This window comes from Erythrolamprus reginae, chromosome 3, assembly GCF_031021105.1.
Source record: "Erythrolamprus reginae isolate rEryReg1 chromosome 3, rEryReg1.hap1, whole genome shotgun sequence".
Taxonomy (NCBI): Eukaryota; Metazoa; Chordata; class Lepidosauria; order Squamata; family Dipsadidae; genus Erythrolamprus; species Erythrolamprus reginae.
Genome location: NC_091952.1, coordinates 118,930,325 through 118,950,478, shown reverse-complemented (window position 1 = coordinate 118,950,478; position 20,154 = coordinate 118,930,325). Strand labels below are relative to the sequence as shown.

The 20,154-nt window shown below is 38.0% G+C and overlaps 2 protein-coding genes across 9 annotated transcripts; one reads left to right on the top strand and one right to left on the bottom strand.

The window, feature by feature from the left end:
* Positions 1–30: 30 nt before the first annotated feature.
* On the top strand, positions 31–8,569 carry TRMT13 (tRNA methyltransferase 13 homolog). 7 transcript variants are annotated; one of them, XM_070746465.1, is made up of 11 exons: positions 31–248; positions 1,707–1,753; positions 1,833–1,899; positions 3,103–3,165; positions 3,406–3,478; positions 3,717–3,823; positions 4,945–5,112; positions 5,301–5,367; positions 6,207–6,281; positions 6,721–7,120; positions 7,665–8,569. In XM_070746465.1, exons 1-11 carry the CDS (start codon positions 108–110, stop codon positions 7,858–7,860), a joined length of 1,404 nt encoding a protein of 467 aa, XP_070602566.1. In that variant the 5' UTR covers positions 31–107; the 3' UTR covers positions 7,861–8,569. The 7 variants fall into 7 exon arrangements, with proteins under 7 accessions (XP_070602566.1, XP_070602571.1, XP_070602567.1 ...); XM_070746470.1 differs by having other exon boundaries at positions 56–245; positions 6,721–6,897; XM_070746466.1 differs by having other exon boundaries at positions 71–245.
* Positions 6,351–19,671, bottom strand: LRRC39 (leucine rich repeat containing 39). Of its 2 annotated transcripts, XR_011558617.1 has the most exons (9): positions 17,883–18,096; positions 17,271–17,376; positions 16,003–16,159; positions 12,943–13,079; positions 11,940–12,085; positions 10,909–11,061; positions 9,699–9,838; positions 7,745–8,502; positions 6,351–6,994 (listed from the first exon to the last, which is right to left on the bottom strand). XR_011558617.1 is itself a non-coding variant. In XM_070746472.1 (8 exons), the coding sequence occupies exons 1-8, from the start codon at positions 18,005–18,007 to the stop codon at positions 8,462–8,464; spliced, it is 1,005 nt and encodes a 334-aa protein (XP_070602573.1). In that variant the 5' UTR covers positions 18,008–19,671; the 3' UTR covers positions 6,351–8,461. The 2 variants fall into 2 exon arrangements, 1 of the variants encoding a protein (XP_070602573.1); XM_070746472.1 differs by having other exon boundaries at positions 6,351–8,502; positions 17,883–19,671.
* Positions 19,672–20,154: the final 483 nt, after the last annotated feature.

Sequence of the window (20,154 nt, the reverse complement as noted above, 5' to 3'; positions counted from 1 at the left end):
AGCTAGCAAAGCGCCGCCCGGTGGGAGGCGGGGCGGGATAGGGGTGAGTGGGAGGGGAGGAGGAGGAGAAAGGGGGAGGAGCCACGACAGTGACACTTGTAGACAAGATGGCGGTGCCTGCCGTTGAGGTGGCGTCTCTTCCTCAGCCGGGGCGATGCGCCTATTTCGTGGAGAGGAAGAAGCGCTTTTGCAAGATGGTCCCGGGCCTGGGCAGGCGCTTCTGTGGCGAGCACAGCGCTGAAGAGGTAGTAGTAGGGGGGAGAGCTAGGCAAGCCCACTGGGCTGGACTGAACGAGCCGTTTCGTTTGTAAAATAAGGTTCCGCTGGGTTTGGATTCAAGGAGCTTCCAGTATACAATATATTTTTCTGACACAGGCAGAGGGAGGGAGGAAACGCACCCTGATCAGGTCGCCAACCTTTGTCGCCAACCTTTCATATATGAAGAATGAACACACCCCGAGAGAGAGAGAGAGAGAGAAACAAGCATGCACACAAGTGTGCACACACGCTTTGCGAAAAAATACACTGGTACAAAAAAAATAAAGAGAACACTCAAAAAAATATATCCTAAATATGAATGAATGAGATATTCTCATTGAATACTTTGTTCTGTACAAAGTTGAATGTGCTGACAACATGTGAAATTGATTGTCAATCAGTGTTGCTTCCTAAGTGGGCAGTTTGATTTCACAGAAGTTTGATTTACTTGGAGTTATATTGTGTTGTTTAAGTGTTCCCTTTATTTTTTTGAGCAGTATATTTGATTTTCTGGTTCATCCCGTTTCACCTCGTATTTCCCATTCTAGTGTAATCCAGTGTCAGAAACTATCTTGATTATGAATGTCATTATAGGTAGCCCTCGAATTGCAATTACAATTGAGCCCCAAATTTAGGTTGCTGTGCAAGAAAAATTGTTAAGGGATTCTTGGCTCTATTTTAAAACTTTTCTTGCTGAATTTTTCAGTGGTTCAGTGGGGATTGGGACTCCTTTGGGGGTTGAACAACCATTTCACATGAGTCGCCTAAAACCATGGGAAAAGACAAATGTTAGGAACTAAAACTTCTATTCTGGTGCCTTGAAACATATTTTTACAATCTGATCAATCAGGTGTTTACAGTGGGTGTGTCCCTCTGACCTTCCTGCCAATCAGCTTAAAGCGCCGTTGGGAGAATTGGCACTAGACTTATGGTTGGGGGTCACCACAACCCGAGGAACTGTATTAAGGGGTCTCGGCATTAGAAAATTGAGAACCACTTTAAAAGTGAATCGCTCAGTCGTAAAATTAGTATATGGGTTGTTAAGTGAATCGGGCTTCCCGATTGGCTTTGCTGGTCAGAAGGTTGCAAAAGATGATCATGTGACCTAGGGACATTATCATAAAAATATGAATTATTTATCAATCATCCGAATCAATGTATTCAGATACATTGGATTCGCAGAATCAATTGACCATGGAGATGCTGCAACGGACATAAGTATGAAAAATGGTCATAAGTCACTTTTTTCAGTGCTTTTTATACCACCCTTGGATACAAGGCATCTTTTGAGGCAACATATTGTTGATTACAATAATTCCATTATATTTTTCTATTCCATTATGTTACATTTATGTTAGTTGGGACTAGCTTTTATTTTGGAGGGATCGGATGTTACCTGAAGAAGATATGATTATAAGTCTTAGTAAATTGGTTTTTTTTTCAACTAGGAAGAACATAAACGGAAAAGAATCCCTTGTCCTTTGGATCCAAAACAGTAAGCAAGAGCAGTTTGTGTGATTTTTTTTTAAAAGAACAATGAATAGCATTGCTAGTTTGTTTATTTTTAATTTTAGCACAGTATATGAAGATCAGCTACAAAAACATTTGAAAAAGTGTAATTCAAGAGAGAAGCCAAAGCCTGTAAGTGTCATTGAAACAGCTTGAAGTAAAATTAAGGGGAACTTTCTAGGGGTATACTAGAAGAACTGTCTCGTGCAGTGATGCTTCTTTTCATTAATATCCTGATGAAAGTAAGGATAATTCCAAATGGAAGCATCACAAAAAACCAATAAAAATATTGTAGAGTTTGTGCTTTATTGAATTACTATTCTACTTTCTCATACTTAACTGATTTTCAGAGATAAGGAAGACTGGAAAGTTTGTGAAGAAACATGAGAAGGTTGCAAATAGAAAACAGTTTATCTGAATCCTTCCTTTATAGAATTCAGTGAATTCCAGATAATTACATAATGGAAACCTGATCTGGAAGCACTGGGAATCTGTGTGCAACATAAATGGGTCTTGGATATTATAGCAGAGCAAAAATTGTTTTTGGTGGGCTGCCTTAAAGCCAAGAATCTCAAAGTATAAGGGCAGGTAGCGGTAACTGTACCTTACTAAGATTTTACAAGGACGTACAGTGCTCCCTCGATTTTCGCGGGTTCAAACTTCGCAAAGTCTATACCACGGTTTTTCAAAAATATTAATTAAAAAATACTTTGTGGGTTTTTTCCCTATACCACGTTTTTCCCCGCCCGATGATGTCATATGTCATCACCAAACTTTCATCTGCCTTTAATAAATATTTTTTTTAATAAACTTTAATAAATAAACATGGGTGAGTAATAATCTAAATGGTTGCTAAGGGAATGGGAAATTGCAATTTAGGGGTTTAAAGTGTTAAGGGAAGGCTTGTGATACTGTTCATAGCCAAAAATAGTGTATTTACTTCCGCATCTCTACTTCGCGGAAATTCGACTTTCGCGGGCAGTCTCGGAACGCATCCCCCGCGAAATTCGAGGGAACACTGTAGTTGAAGAATAAAACAAGAAATAAAGTAGAAAATATTTTTGACAACATTTTGTGCAGTCAAAACTTATATGAAATGAAAATTGCATTCATAAGTTTATTATATGACTTACTGTGCTAACAGAAAAAAAGTCCTTGGTTCACCTATCTGTTAGACTTGTTTAAATATTACTAAATATCATAATTATTATTGTTTCGTGCTGTAGGTACAATCAAACTTCAGAGTGATTTTAAAAAAAATGTTTAAAAGTTAATTTGTGTAAATACTGGAAAAGAGAGCTAATTAATCTAACATTTTTACATATTTCACTTAAGGTCTACTTTGCTAAAGATATTAATGCAGGACTGAAAAATGAAACAGAACTGCCTGAAGAACAGGTGAATAAATGTCTTAAATATATTTTGAACTGCTACAAGAGAGAAACTTTGCTTTTTTAAAAATCTAAATATTTATTACTTTTATTTGTTTCTGGCCCTTCATCTAAATATATTTTCTAGTCCCAATGTCTTGGATATTGTTTAGATCAAAACAGATGTATTAATCTTTTTTTAATCTTATTTTTGCTTTGTATTGACGGGTTACTACAAACAAAGTAAGAAATATTCTGTCCATTTCAGCAGGCACCAATTTCTGTACTTTCTAAACAAGAACTAGAGAACTTAATTAGGAAGCTTAAAAAAGCAAGTAATGGTAAGTATTTATATCAGTGTAAATGATGAAATAATTTGAAATAACATTTGTAATTTTATGATTTTTGATATGTATGAGAATTACATCGTAAAGTTATTTACATTGTAAACATTATTTTGTAAAGTTGTTTATATTTAAAATATTGGTTATTAGTTTTCTCATACAATAGCAACTACAGAAAATGTACATTGTCAATTCAATTCAAACTCAAACATGAAATTCTACATTCTATTCTCAGCTATAAATTATGAACTTAAGGACCAAATTCTTTCTCATCAAGCCTTAGAAGAAGCCCTAAATGATCCCCAAAATGGTGATGCAGCTTTTAAACATTTGAAGCAACAGGTATTAGTCTTGCAAAAAATAATACATTTAGGACAATTTCTTGTTCCAAATAAATTGTTTCCTAGTGGGCGAACAACATTGTTCCTTTTAAAACACTAATTTTATACATGATCTTTAATCTCAGTTTAATCCACAACTCTTTAGATTTCCCTAAAATTTCATAAGAATATTGATGAATTTGTTTTTTTTAAAAAAAAAATATGTTTATTGGTTATATACATTAAAAACAGGGTACAGAAAAGTAAAGGGAATATATATAATGTATATTCTAGCAATTATAGTTTACTTATATAGCATACGTGATTGGGGAAAGAGGGAAAGAAAGGGAAAGGGATTTAGAAAGAAGGGAAAGAAATACAAGAGGAGGACGAATAGAAAAATAGAGCAAGAAAAGAGTAGTAAGAAGAGGGGGGGCAGCGTTGGAGCTGGGGCTTCTATGTTTTGCGGCCTGTGGTTTAAGTATACAGTATAGGTGGTATAGATTTTCCTGACGTTTTATCCATATGTATTTGACGTAGTTGCTAGTGCCATCATTTATCAGTGATTTATGAGTTTGTTCATTCAGTTTCTTTGTAGTTCAAAATTTGTGTCGATCGATGTTTACATTTTATCGTTTCAATTTGGTATTATGATTCATGTCGTTGTTTACTGGTTTTAAACGTTGTTTTAGTTGGACATTTTTCTTGATGTATAATTTTTAAGTAATTTCTTTTTTTTAACCAATGGTACCATTTGTCCCACGCTTTGTAGAAATCTGTCTAAATGAATTTGATTTTTATATGTATACTGTAAAGTTATTCAGGGTTGTGAGGGTTTTTTTGTTCTAGGCTTTGCATAAAGAAATTGATTTTTGTAGTGAATATTAAAAATAAATGTCAGCATGAAATAATTAGTTTTCTAAATCATTTGAGAATAATAATATTATGATTTAGAGTAATAGGCCATTCAAAGAAATGGCCTATTGTATAGTGTAGGACTAAATCACAAAGCCCATGCATACTGAATGAATTTATACAATAGCATTACAAATATCTGTTGCTGATTTTAGGATTCATGAATGCTTAATTCAAATAGTTCAATGAATATCTTTGCTGGTTCATAGATAAACTTCATGTCTGTAGGCTTCTATATTAGGTAACATGAAAAGATTGCATTTGCTTGGACCAGGGAACTGTTTTGTGGAATTTGGAGCCGGACGGGGAAAACTGTCCCACTGGTTGGATATAGCTTTACAGGATGCCCAAGATGTTCATTTTCTTCTTGTTGAAAGGGCATCTACCAGGTTCAAGGTAAGGCAATTATTGCTATAATTAAAATTAACATTTTATACTGCTGTATCTCCCAAAAAAAAAGTTTAAAAAAGGTTTTAAATTATTGGATTTGGAATCTTTCCAGCGCTAAACATTTTTGTTGGGTTGTAAAATGCAATCTGTATACACCCAATATGTCATAATAATTTGTAGTTATGAAATTGCAGGTGGATGGCAAACATAGAAAACGTTACTTTGAGAGGCTTCAAGTTGATATCCAGCATTTATGTTTAAGTAAGTTGCTTAAAGGTCTATGAACTCTCTGAAAAACAGTGCAAATGATCATGGTGGTTGTTGTTTTTTTTTAAATAATGCAGGTAGTGTTCACTGTAGTTATGATAGAAATACAGTTGCTACAGAGTTGGCTTCGATTGCCAAGATTCTTCTTGTTTAAATATAAGGCCTGTTGGATAATGTTAAAAATAAAAGCATTATGGTATCTCAATAGCCCCGCCTGCCCTCTCATTTTTCCTGCATTTTCTTCTCTCTGTTCCTACCTACCACTAGTGATGTCCTAGAATGGCCCTCTCCACCCACCCACCCACCCCGCTCCTCCAATCTTCTAAGTGCTGTTTTGCTCCCTCCCTATTCTTGACCATTGCTGTCATGTTTTTTTCCCTCTTAAACCCCTTCTACTTAAGGATATAATAACTGCATTACTGTTATTGTATGGGCTTTCTGTATTCTGTTAGAAAAGCATGTGGAAACCAGAATGCTGAATACACACACACACACACACAGAGTGAGAGAGAGAGGGAGAGATTAGATTAATATACATTTAATACTGTTTCCCTTCTGCGACTTATTACAGCAAGCCGATCAAAACAAATCCATATTAGTATTAATATTATCCTGTAGTTAACCTTTAAATTAAATCTGTATCTTCCTTTGGTAGTTTATTACATATTAATGTATCAGCATGCCTTATTTTAATGTTTTGACTCATATGTCCCATCAGCACTAAAAGGGATAATGTTCAGTAATCACGAGAGTTATTAAGTTGAGAAAGGATGAAGTCTATTGTTCACAAACATGATAGCAGAATGTCATTATGTTTGGAATTTATTTTACAGGTAAAGTTCCTCTTCTTGTGGAAGAGAACCTATGTCTAATAGGAATTGGAAAGCATTTGTGTGGTGCTGCAACAGGTAAAATTATATAGCTTGCTCATATATTGACAACAGTATAATAGAATCATTTAAAAGATAATGAAGAAAGCTTGTCAACAACTTTTATTCATATACACATGCTTGCTAACATACATTGATTACCGTTGATGTTTGTTCTAGGCTTATTGAAGTCAATAAACATGCTTATTTAAACTGTAATACTAAAGAACGCTTCATAATACAAACGCTTCATAATACATTGTAGCAAAAGTAAAAAAACCTCCTTGATAATATGGTCCAGTTATAAGTTATATATAACTTTCAGTGTTATATTAATGTGTGTGTGTGTGTGTGTGCTGATGCTGTATGTAGCAATTAAATATAATATTGTTGTGAGCCGCTCCGGGTCCTCGGAGAGGGGCAGCATACAAGTCTAATAAATAATAATAATGATAATCATCATCATCTTTATTCACAGATCTAGCTCTGAGATGCTTAGTTGACACCTATGTGAATTCATTTGCTGAAGAAAAGGAAGGCCCAGTCACTAAACGCCTCAAAACTGATTCTCCTGGACAAATACATATCAAGTGTGCAGCTGAAAACTGGAATCCTATAGCTGGAATTGTTATTGCACTTTGTTGCCATCACAGATGTGAGTGGAGGCATTACGTTGGCCAAGATTTCTTTACAAGAGTAGGACTTGGCCCCATAGAATTTAATTTTTTCAAAAGAATGACCAGCTGGGCTACCTGTGGCATGAGAGAAAGAAGAACAGAGACCAGCACAAGTGGCAGACAAAATAAAGGACAAAGAAACGTAGATGAACATGATCAGGATAATATAAATACTGACAGCAATTTGGATAGTCTTCAAGGGTATGTGTCACTTTTAGTAAAGTTGTCAGCCCCACTACATACACCAGACTGGGAAATTAAGTCCACAATTTAGAAAGACTAAAACTATTTTTTATTGAGATTTCCTATAATAATACAATCTTGGAAGTCTGATTATACTGTACCTCCTCCTGATACTCCAGTGAATTAGGGTAGCATCTGCTTGAGCTACTTCCAAATATTATCTCAATTGTTCTGAACTTGAAAAATGTTTTTGCCCCTATTGTCCAGGTGATCCTCCTTATACTCTTAACAACAATAGGTCTCAGGGGGGGAAATCTTGTCTTAAATATTTTTACTGCCAAAATATATTTTGTCACTTATGCAGTTAGAAAGTCTAAAACTGAACTAGTATTTATTCAATTAACATTTATGTTACAATAGATTAGTAGTGTACTAATCAACAAGTCCTTGATTTAAATTGGAGGGGGGGGGAACCAAGTTTGAAATGAATTGCTTGAAATAAAGTATCCATAAGTTAGTCACTTTAGTTTCTTAACCCCCCCCCCTTTTTTTTTTGTTCTAGGGTGCTGACCACTGATGAACGAAAACAGATAGGACACCTTTGCAAACTCTTGATTGATCATGGTCGGATTGAGTACTTACAGCAGAGAGGGTATGAAGCTGTGTTGCAGCGCTATACAGACTCAAGTGTGTCATTAGAAAATGTTCTTCTGACAGCTGTTCCTTCTCAGTCTTCATTATCTTCCATAAGTACTTAAAAGCTTCAAGAGGTCTTTCAGGAGTTTCACTGCTTCCAGGATTTTTGCAAGTTTCCAACATCCAGGATTGTGTTTAACAAACTAGGGATAGTTTATAGCAGGGGTGTCAAACACAATGCCCAGGAGCCAGAGGTGGCCCGTGATGTGGTCAATCTAGCATGTGGGCTGTCCTGGTAAATGTAAGGGGGCAGCCTGCATTGCTTCAGCCCAGTCTACCCAGTGCAAAGAGGAAACATTGGGCCAGTAAGGCTTCGGTCCGGTAGACCCAGTGTGAAGTGGAAACATGCCAGCAGTTTGGGGATTGATGATCAAGCTGGCTATGCCTACCCAGTTAGGTGGCATCAGGCTAGCCACATTTACCCAGTCGGCCACAACCACCCAGTCAGCCCTGCCCACTCGGTCTCCCAAGATCAACCATAGCCCTGATGCAGCCTTCAATGAAATTGAGTTTGACACTCCTGGTTTATAGCGTACTTTAAATCAGAAAAAAGGTACTAATAAGAAGACAGCTCCAAGTATTTGTTAAAACAGATCTGCATTTCAGTTTTTATATGCTCAAAAAAATTGTAATACCCTATTAGCTTGGTGTTACTTTTGGTCTTCAGTCAGTGGTATCAGCAGGAATATCACTTTCCATATTTTCTGAAAGAAAAATGTAATGTTTGCAAACAAATGTACATTTTTTCAGAAATATACCAACTTTTAAAAAGTTTTTTCCCCTAGTTCGTTTATACAAGGTTTTCAAAAGTATTTTAATCTAGAATTTTACAAAAGATTAAGGTATCTATCTAAATTGACCTATGAACCCGCTGTGGGCCATCATATTTTTCACAGTACTTAGAGCTTATGCACGAGGAAGTAGAATTTCCTCTCTTCTCCTGTGTTCTTTTAGCAGTGTCCACCCTGCATTCTCTTAAAGAGCGGTTTTTCTCTAGTTTTATAGCACAACTGGAAAGGATTATCATATTTTTCAGAGTATAAGACGCACCGGATTTTAACATGCACCTTAATTTTAGAGGAGGAAAATAGGGGGGAAATCTGCCTACCAGATATTCATCTGACTAGCATCCTTAGTCTGGTCAACTTGAGCAAATTATTTTATACCCTGGTTAGGGCTTTAAAAGCCTTATTTGGAGCGAATAGCAATGAAAAAAAGCCTGCAAAGACTTAGGGCATGGAAAAAACATTTTTCGGAGTAATTAGTAATGAAAAAGACTGCAAGCCAGGAAGAGCTGGGAAGATGGTTAGCACCTCATTAGGACTGGAAAAAAAACTTTGAAAAAAATACATTTAGAGTATAAGACACACCCAAATTTTAAGGGTGTGTCTTATACTCCAAAAAATACTCGAAAGAGTTCTGTTTTCTCATTAAACCAGGATATTTCAAAGATCTATTCATGGGACCATTGCAGAATGTTTCATATAATATCAAAATCATGCATTTTAGTGCTAAAGCGAGCAGTATCAGGGCCCTGCTTCATGGATCAGAATTATTTAATGTTCAAGGTAGGATTGGGTACATTTATTATTTGGATCTCAGCTTTTAAACACTAAAATGCCACAATGTCAAGGAAATTCTATTATCACAATTTTTTCCTTCAACAATTCTTTAATATATTGTAGGGCACATTTATCTGATTCAAACTTTGTAATGTTTGGTTGTTATTGTTTACTATGAACGTATCTATTTTAACTTCATCCTTCCCACCTTCAAGGCTACTATTGCTTGTCTAACAAACCATCATTAAAAGCTGGTTTAATGGTATGTGCAAACTCCGCTCTTGAAAAATAGGACACACACTTCACTGAGTCTATTTTTAACCATAAGTAAACGGTACCTTCACCATTGAGTAACTTCTGAATATATAAATGCATGAACTGAATTCCATAGAGTTCCTGTTCTTCCTCTTCTTCGGGATTCTCACAAGGAGGAAGTGTAACTTGCAGCTTTAATGGGTTATCTCTGAAGTTGACAAATCTATTATATATGATACAATGGAGTTAATGAACTGGTATTCCTTAAACTGGAAACTTGAAGGCAGTGTTAATATATCATGTTCTTCGGAATCTAAGTCTCATTTCACATGGAATACTGAATAATGGTTTAGTTTTTAGCTCTGTATTCAAGTAATTCCCCCCTTCTCACTCCACAGAGAAATATGAAAACCTGAATTGGGTTATCCATGTTGACTTTTAAACCTCACTGGATTTTTTAAAATAAACTCTCATTTTAAATTAAAAATTCAATAAAAAATTTATGGTAGTGGTGTAGACTCCAGATTATCACAGATTGTTTTAACAAAAATTAAAGATGACCACAATATATCAAATTCAGGTCACATTGTAAACTAAATACGCTAAGCAAAATCATCTGATTTCATGGTTATAACTGAGGAGGAAACGTGACTCAGTCACAATCATTATTTTCATGTTAACTAAAATTCCCTACCATATGAAATTAGAATCACCAGTTTGGTATAGGGCAGTGATAGCGGACCTACGGCATGCGGATCAATATCTGATGGCACGCAAGGCGTTTGCTCTATGTCAGTGGAAGCAAGCTGGCCAGCTAATTTTTGGCCTTTTCAACCGTTTTCACTCTCTCCATGGGAAAAAAACAGGCCAATCAGAAGTTCACTTGTGTGTTCACCCTCGGCCTCCTTTTTGCTTTCAGAGGTCTTGAAGAACTTCTTTGGCGCTTTGGACAGTTGTAGTCAGGCCTCCCAAATAGTGGCCCATTTCTTCTGCAGCTGGCAAGGTATTCCTGAAGGCCTCTGCAGCTGATAACAGCTCCAGATCAATCCAGAGCTCTGTTATCGGCTAGAGAGGCCGTCAGTATGTCCATTCTCAGATATTATGGAGAGAATAGTGGTGAGGTTAATGATGCATTCAGCATGGCACAGTTACTGTTTTGAGGGACAGATCTGACCGTACTGTTTTGAAAAGAAGACTAAAAATATCAGCCACAGGGCAACAAAGCTGATTATATTTATTTAGAGCACTTAATTTTCCAACTGCAGGGAAGAAGGTCGTCCCCCTCCCCCTTACCTTAAGTTTAGCATGTCCTTCAGACAAACAGAAATATCTTGCAGTTTATTGCTGGTGAGAACAAGAGTAGTCATATTCTTAAGATTAGAAATGGATTCAGGCAAACAGGTTATTTCATTCCTTTGGAGCCACAAAGTATGTAGGTTTTCTGCTCTGTAAAGTCAAAGAGACCTATTAATTAGTCCGAAAAACAACTGAAGATTATATTTATTAGTTAGTCTTACTGTAGAGATTTCTCATTTTGGCAGTAAACCTGGAGTGCAAAAGTAAAATGGGATAACCTTAAGCAATTTGGAATCTTAAAAGTCCTACTCCCTGCTAGAGAATCATACTGTTCTGCTTGCTAATTATGTTGGGTGGAGTTGATAGTACTCCAAATCAGTAAAAAATATTAATAATCTGATAAATACTGCAGATTTCCATGGGAAAAAATATGAACAGCAGTCTTCAGCAAAATAATTGTTGTTTATTATGTTTATCCTTCTCTAAATGCATTTTCTGTAATTTCAACAGCAAACAAATGCTATTAAAATTTTAAATGCATTAAATATAAAATCTGAACCTAGAATGGCCGATTTTAAATTGAGCACTAGCTATTTGCACTAATTGGTAACCATTATATTTTTCAACCTAACTTTCCCCATCTGCGAAACAAATATTTACCTGATATATATATATACCTGATATATATATATATATTTGTGGGGGGGATGCTATGACATAAACTAAAGTGCTATGGAAATTATTCGACTCAGACAATTTCCATTATAATTTTTGAGTTTATTTGAAATCAATTAAAAGAATGGGATCCAAATAGTATACATTCCACTTAGATTTTTAGACTATAGTTTTTAAAAGCCTTTATATCTTATGACTGTTACAGGATACATATAATTCAACTGCTTGCCTTAATTCTATTGTATTTGTTTCATTAGGTAAGTAACAACCCTAATCTTTTGTTTTTGCGTATGAAATTAAAACTACAAGATCTTTGATAATTAAATCATAATGACATGAATCATTGCATTTACTTGTCAATATTGCCAGGGATTTCTTTCAGCCGGTTGCTCGCCATATCTAGCCATTCCAAGTTAGGCATATCTAGGATAACTAGTGGGAAAGTAGTAAAACGGTTCATGCTCAGGTCTAGGTGAGAAAGCTTCGTCAAGTTGCTCAGCTAAAAAAATAAATAAAGAATCTTAGCAATGATCCGTGTTGATAAAGCACATTTCATCAAATGATAGGTATAATGGAACAGTGGGAAATTCAGTCTTCTGGCAAAATATCTATCATGCATTGCTCAGGGGTTGAGAGGGAAGCCAACAAGGAAGAAATAAGCTTTTTAATCACGCTCAACCAAGGTCCTGGGTGAAGAGATTCAAAACACCAGCAAGGTGGGAGCCATTCAATTTATTTATATGAAACTTCAGCAAGACTCTTGATTTGAACACACAGGTGATGTCAGTGGTGGGCTACAAGCTGGAACGCTAAATTGCACTCACCACCACGGCTCGTAAGTTCTTGCGGGGCCAGCGCGATTTTGCTGGTGCACCTGTGGAGGCAGCAAAATCGCGCACGGAGCTGCAGGTGCACCCATGTTTCAGCATGCGCAGAAGCAAAAGAAACCTCACCGAAACACGAGTGCACCTGCAGCTCCGTGCGCGATTTTGCTGCCTCCACAGGTGCAGCAGCAAAATTGCACTGGCCCCGCAAGAACCTATGAGCCGCAGCGGCGAGTGCAATTTAGCGTTCTGGCTCGTAGGGTGATGTCATTTATCCACACTGACATCTCTCATTGTGTGGCTATACATGCAGCTGCTGTAAGTTACAGGGAAGAAAAATCACCATTTGATGCCTCCATGTCAGTGATATATATTGCATGTCTGATGAGGCAAACTAGTATATTCATATAGGAGAACAAAAAGAAAAGAATGTTCATTAGCTGGTCCCTATTAATTTATTACAAGTCATTTTAAACATTTAAACAACATCTTGTTATTATGAACATAGAGAGGAAGACTGGTGTTTCCTAACCTGATGGGGAAGGTCGCAGATGTCTCTATTTACTGCCAGTTCCAATCTTTCTAAGCCAACGCAGTTGCCTAATTCTTTAGGAACCAACTTAATTTTATTATAACTGAGGATCAACTCCTGAAGATTTGACAACTGACCTATTGGATAAGACAGATTAAACGAAGCCTTGGTTTAATATTCACCTGCAAAAAGCAAGCTATTAAAATTAGAGAAAGGAAAAACATCAGGAATATTAGTGTTGAAAGAAAACTGCGACAGATTTTTAAGATTCATTTTAGAAGTCTAACATTACTTCAGGCCCTCATAGTAATGTCAGCTTGCCAAAGAACCTATACTAGAAACCAATTTCATTTCCTAATTACATAATCATTGACCCAGCCCAGGTACAAATATTCAAAAATCTCTCTAATTTACCAGAAGCTCAACATTTTCATCAGATACCTAACCTATCCCATCAGAAGTTTACATTTTCTCAACTCTGGTGTTCCTTAAATAAGTCTTAAAAACCTGTTCTTCCTCCATTTGCGGATGGGGCTTGTTTCCACTGGATGTTTTGTATAATTAGGTTTTGTTCTTTTGGCTTCCATAATTTTTATCTTTAAAAAGATTTTTTTTAATGTAGGCCATTCTTAACTTGATGAAATGGGAAGGGTCTATAAATTTCATATAATAACTCAGCACCCACAATAAGTAATTCAGCTGTCCTTCAAATGCATCAACAGTTACAGCACAGAATTTCCAAACTCAGGCCATAAGATAAGAAACTCTGCAAGCTGTAGTCTCAATACACATAAGGAAGGTTATTTAGGACAGTGGTCCCCAAGCTTTGTGGCCTGGCATCCTGGCTGGGGATGGGGGTAATCGGGCTGTGCGAATGGCAGGCTGGCACATGTATAGGACACAGCTCAACTTGTTTGAGTGGTGGACCAGCGGGTATGCAGTGCTGCACTGTTCAACTTGTGCAAGTTAGTTACATGTGCATGCCAATGGTGGGCTGCTTCCAGTTTGGATGGGTTCTTAGAACCAGTGATGGTGGCGGGAGGCTCCGCCCACCTACCCGGGACACTTCGCATGCACTGAAATGTCGTGCACACATACAAATGCACATGCGAACCGGTGGTGATCTAATTTAGAACCCACCACTGATGCATGTTTGCTGGCCTGCCGCTTACACAGGTTGAGTTGTGCATGTGCTAGACTTCTACTCACACAGCCTGGTTACAAATAGGCCATGGCTCGCTAGTGGGCCGCAGCCAGTGAAGGGCTACCAAAATTTTTACTACCACACTGTGGGCGTGGCTTATATCGCTAGGCATGGGCAATTAATGTATCTCCCCTTTCTGACCATTAAAAGTATGTGTGGTTGTGACTGTATTGTATTGATTGTTTTTTAATGATAGTGGGGTTTTAGTCATAGTTTTTAATTATTAGATTTGTGTTGTATTGTTCTTTTACTATTGTGAGCTGCCCCAAGTCTTCGAAAGAGGGGCGGCATACAAGTCTAATAAATAATAATAATAATAATAATAATAATAACAATAACAATAATAATAATAATAATAATTATTATTATTATTATTATTATTATTATTATTATTATTATTATTATTATTCGTTTTCTTTCTACATCTTTCAGTGCAAATTGGGTGCTCTGGGGTGGAGCTCAATTTTTGCTACCTCACTGCGTTCTTCTCCACCCAGGAAGTAACTCACCCCTGGATTGGGGACCCCTGACTTAGGATACTATGAAGAAATCAGGAGTCTAGAACAGAATAAAAACTTAGGGGGGAAAATAATCCTTTGTTACAGAAGCAACTGCTTCTTTCAGGTTGCCGAATTCCAGAAATCCCTATCATATGCTGAACAAACCCATCAATTCACCCCAATGTCTCTTTAAAGCATCGCAACACAACACACTTCTTGAAAGATAAAACTGAAAGTCAATTGAGGACAAGGGAAGTTTAAAAAAAAACCAACCCAGGAAATTCTGCTTGATAAAGATGGACCAGAAAGTAGCTCCTATGCTAGCAGCCCTCGTACTCCAGAACATCCTCCTATGGAGATATTTTCACTACAATTTTCTTAACATTACAAAATACTCAGACAATTCTGTTTTAATATTATTTTGAGGTTTGATGATTGCAGCAGTCATATATATGATATCATATACGTTTATGTGTCATTTATTCAGTCTTTTGTTCTCCTTTCTTGACTCATTGATATGCACCACCAGGAGAATAATGATTGCTAATTGCTAATAAATAATATAGATATTGCTAATAAATAATATGTCAGGCCGAAGCTAGAATGCTTGGAGGTTTTGGCCTGCCGCGTGATGCTATGTTCTTTTGGTATGTTTCTTGCTATGGGAAGAGGGGAGGGCAGTTGCATGAGGAGTTAGAGGTAGACAAAATAAATTCCTTTTATAGTTTCAAGGTCATCTCTTGTCAGCACCAGGCTGGAAGAAGTTGGGCATGTGTGGATCTGGTGGCAGAAGATTAGTGGTCCATGTAATGAACTTCTGGGTGTGGGAGAGGAGAATTAATTTTAACCTGAAAGTAGAAATCCTGGGGAAATCAGAACTGGTGCCAAGATGGTTCTAAGAATAACTTGGAATTTTGAGGAAGTATTTGCCTTGGACTCTGATTTAAACTTAGATGATAGTTGGAATGCTGACATTATCTTGTCAATATCTGATGAAAGTGGACTGTTACAAAAAGTACATATCAAAATAAATTTATAATGTTTACAATGGTTCAAGACTCACTGTTTTACAGTTGCATTAATTTTATAAGATAATCCTGGAAACTTTTTGGAATAGTGTGAAAATATCTCTTAATGCTCTAAAGCACAATATACATTTTGAAGGAACCCAAAAAACAAAGTTAAACAACAGAATAGCGCTCTCAATTTCTTTCATCTGCTATTTATCTAGAAGGAATTTTTCAAATTGTTTCCTAAAACATGACTTTTGAAAATGAAGTACTTCCATAATTTTAAGGAACTCTCTAATTCAGAACTCTACCTGAAGAGGCAATTGCATGTTGACATGGCACTCACCAATCTCTCTAGGAATTTCTGCAATGGAATTTCGAGATAGATCTAGAACAATGAGATTTTGAAAGCGACCAATGTAGTGAGGGATTTTGATCAAATTTGTTCTGTGAAGTTGCCATTCCTGCAGGTAATTCAGTTTCAGTAAGCAAGAAGGTAGAGTCTAAATTTAAATGAGAGAAAACAAAAAGTGGTAGAGTCTCTACGTACCCCACATCAATATTATAGGCAGTCCTCAACTTGACCACAATTGGGACTAGAATTCCTGTTGTTAAGTGAGGTGATTATTAAAAGAGTTGTACCCAATTTTACAACCATTTACAAGTGAATCATAGCAGGTAAGTGAATCATATGGTTGTTAGACCATAGTTCCCCAGGAGGAAAAAGAGGATGATTTTGTGGGAGTGGCAGGTGCATGTGAATGTGTGAGCATCCACTGCTCAAATGAGGGGAGTGCAAGTTAGGCCCTGAGCACTTGCAGAAGTTAGGCCTCGAGTGCTCAGACAACTGGGGCCGGAAGCACCTGTGACATTTGCACGAGTGGTCCCCTAGTTCCCGCATAAGTGAAGTCCTGAGCACCCGCAATGCTTCTGCAAGTGGGCCCACGAGCCTTTGCACACACATGCTCACACCATCCAGCCTTTCACATGGCTGATCGGCGGCTGTCACTTCCTGGATTACTGGTCTCGGCTCAACTCTCCTTTTTTCCCTGCTGCTGCTGCTGCATCTGCGCTCCTTGCTTTTTTCCTCTTTCCTCCTCGGCCTTGGACGAACTTCCCTCTCTCCTGCCCAGCTCCCCTCCAGCCTCACGCGGCCACCTCCCACCTGAGGTGCAAGCAGAAGGCGTGGGTAGAAGCGGCGCTGGCAGCATTTATGCTTCTGGGAGCACCCGTTCGCCTAGCTACCCAGCCTGAGGCAGGGGAGCTGACTCGGGAAGGAGAGTGCCGGAAACACGAAGCAAATTGTCACCCCAGTGAGTGACACTGGTAAAGTTCTAAGTCGAGGACTTAACAGTTCGCTTGAACAATGATAGTTCAAGCTACTCCCACCTGGTCACACCCACAGCATGGTAGTAAAAAAATTGGCTGCCCATTACTGCCCCTGATACTTAGTAAAAATGAAATTCTTTGGACATGTTTTCAAGAGTCCTCATCCAAAACAAATGGCTTTTGTAGTTCTCTGGGAAATGGGGAGCAGCTGAACATTAAAGTGATAAATCAAAATACTGAAGCAAAGTGAAGAGTGAAAAATCATCTTAGCTTTTGAACCAATACCTGCCATTCTTCCTGCTCAATCCTTAAAACAGCCCTTCCGTCTTCATTCACTACTTTGCCTTTCAGCTTGGCCAAACTGACCCTCTCTTCCCAAAGAATTGTCAGTCTAGAAATAAAAGTTGTAAAGCTTTAAAGGTGCATTCTTATTGCTGCAACTTCCATCATGCTTAAAAACATTTGGAGTCTGGAATTTACTTGCGCGCAGCAAAATCAACAATTGTGCTATCCAGTGAAGCAGATTAGCATCACCAGTTCTCCGAAACCAAAAGCTCCAAAATCATCATACTGCACTGCATTTATATCAGAGTCGCATATCATGTTGGGGTTGGCTGGCCTTGACATAGAGAGATTGTACTAGCAGAATACTAGAATGTACTACTATTACTACTTGCAGAACAGAGTGGCAGTATTTTGGAACATTTACATTTTTTTACTACCCCTATTCCGTTTTTCATACTAATAATAATAATAATTTATTAATTTGTATGCCGCCCCTCTCCGAGGACTCGGAGCGTCATACTATTGGAGAACTCCCCAAAAATTCACAGGGAGATCCCAATTGAAATGTTCTCATACTTCTCGTCCAAAGGATCCCTCATTCTGAGTACCTACCTCCCCGCAGCCTTATGACTGATTTCTTTTTGCTTCCGAAGCTCTTCGGTAATTTTCTGGATTCTGACTTCCCACAGATCTTTAATAGCCACAAATGAGCCAACGCAAACAGTTGTTTCAGTCATAGCTCTTCCACATTCAAACTCAGCACCTGCTTTTCAATTTTTGGCATGGCATCCAGAAGTGTCGTGACCAAAAAGAGGAAATCCACATTAGATTGAAAAATGCCTTCAATTTCTGGATTTTTAATTGACATCCAGGAGAAACATCTATAGGAAGGACAAACCATTAATTCACCATTAACACCAGAGTCTATTCTTAGTCTTGCATGCAGACATTTGCAGCTTTTGAACAATGCCTATCTAACAACTTGGCAAAATAATGGCAATCGGGAACCACCAGCCATTTGTAAAGCACACTCCCAATTTTAGCTGCAAACTCCTTGTCAATTCACTGCCCCCTCCAGGAGTGAATTAAAGGATTTTATCAACCACTTACTTGGAACCACAGATGGTTTTCCGTGACCCAGAGATTTCTGTACAGTAAGAATTCCGTCATGAATCTTAGTCGCTTTGTTAAAGCCATTAAACTCTTCCTGTCAATTACGACAGAGCAAAATGTCACGGCAGCTAGATTCTAATTTTAACCCATGACATTGGCAGGAACAAGTTCCAGTAGTAACAACCTTCACAAAGATAGTGACTGCAGCCATAAAATAAAGTTCTGCCTGAGGGAAAAGTACAATAGAACTCGATTCTAGACAAATTGTTAAAGAACAGATACATCATACTAATGACAGAGATTATTAAAGACAAGACCACTGCTGTATCAGAGTTTTGTAAAACTATCAGGAAGGCCGAATGAAGCAAAATTAAAGCTTTCTTGGAGATCATGGAATTCTCAGGTTTTTTTCAGATGCTGGAGAAAACTGCAGAGGTTTTGGCCTAGAAGAACAAATAATTGAAAACTAGATAAAGTGAAGCAGGTAACTGGTAGCATTATGGAACTAGAGTTTAGATATTTTGGATGCGTATAAAGGAATAAATCACTGGAAAAGGCTCTGGAAGTGATAGAAGGCATGTGAAGGAATCACAAGAACACAAGGTGGCTCAGTAACATTATTGATTGCATAAACGTGACTTACAGATCAAAGAAACAGTTACTGACAATCCTGGCAAAATGATGCTTTGGTCCAGCAACCAACTGGAAATGATTCAACTCCCACCACAAATATTCTTTATTGCTTTCTTTAAAATTTTCCCTCAGCCCAAACTATGTATTACAGTTGATAACAGTGACCAAAATGATCATAATTCAGGCCCCAGCCCTGTAAAACAGTAAATACCAAGGATCCATTCCTGCGATTTTAGTTAAGCTCCAATTCAAGAAGGAATTATTTTTTTATAACTTCCAAAGATTTGTTGTTTAATAGGAGCCCCAAAGTTCAAATGAAATTGAAACATGAGGACTAAGTTTTGCCAATGATGCTTACTCATGAGGAGAATGAGGGAAACCGTAGCTCTTACATGGATGTGTGCATTTAGAACAGGAATCCAATTTTTTTTCAGCTCATTGACTCCATCAAGAAGTTAATATTGTTGCCTCAGAGAGGGTCTGCAATTTGGACGTCCTCCTTGATCCACAGCTCACTTTAGAACACCATCTTTCAGCTGTGGCGAGGGGGGCATTTGCCCAGATTCGCTTGGTGCACCAGTTGTGGCACTATTTGGACAGGGAGTCTTTGCTCACGGTCACTCATGTCCTTATCACCTCGAGGTTCGACTACTGCAATGACCTCTACATGGGGCTACCTTTGAAGAGTGTTCGGAAACTTCAAATCGTCCAAAATGCAGCCAAGCAAGCAGTTATGGGCCTTCCAAGGCATACCCATATTTCACTATCACTCCGTAGACTGCAATGGCTGCCGATTAGTTTCTGGACACAATTCAAAGTGTTGGTTATGACCTACAAAGCCCTACATGACATTGGGCCAGATTACCTTCAAGACCGCCTTCTGCCTCAGGAATCCCAGCGCCCAGTCAGGTCTCACAGAGACGGCCTTCTCAGGGTCCCGTCAAGCAGATAATGTCATTTGGTGGGGTCTACAGGAAGAGCCTTCTCTGTGGGGACCCCGGCCCTCTGGAATCAGCTCCCCCCGGAGATTCGCACTGCCTTCACCCTCCTTGCCTTCTGTAAAAGTTTAAGGACCTATTTATGCCGCCAGCCTGGGGCCATTAGATCCTAGCCCCCTGACCAACGAGTGTCTTAGTAT

What these genes read in the sequence shown, in the direction of transcription:
- LRRC39 (XM_070746472.1), bottom strand. Translation starts at nt 18,007, where the DNA reads ATGACTGAAACAACTGTTTGCGTTGGCTCATTTGTGGCTATTAAAGAT. An exon ending in ATCCCTGGCAATATTGACAA is followed by an intron (nt 11,062 to 11,939) that starts GTAAATGCAATG and finishes TTGACTTTACAG; the next exon opens with AGCAGAAAACCTACATACTT. An exon ending in GAAGTTACTCAATGGTGAAG is followed by an intron (nt 8,503 to 9,698) that starts GTACCGTTTACT and finishes TTTTTCTTTCAG; the next exon opens with AAAATATGGAAAGTGATATT.
- TRMT13 (XM_070746465.1), top strand. Translation starts at nt 108, where the DNA reads ATGGCGGTGCCTGCCGTTGAGGTGGCGTCTCTTCCTCAGCCGGGGCGA. An exon ending in TGTCCTTTGGATCCAAAACA is followed by an intron (nt 1,754 to 1,832) that starts GTAAGCAAGAGC and finishes TTTTAATTTTAG; the next exon opens with CACAGTATATGAAGATCAGC. An exon ending in AATTTGGATAGTCTTCAAGG is followed by an intron (nt 7,121 to 7,664) that starts GTATGTGTCACT and finishes TTTTTGTTCTAG; the next exon opens with GGTGCTGACCACTGATGAAC.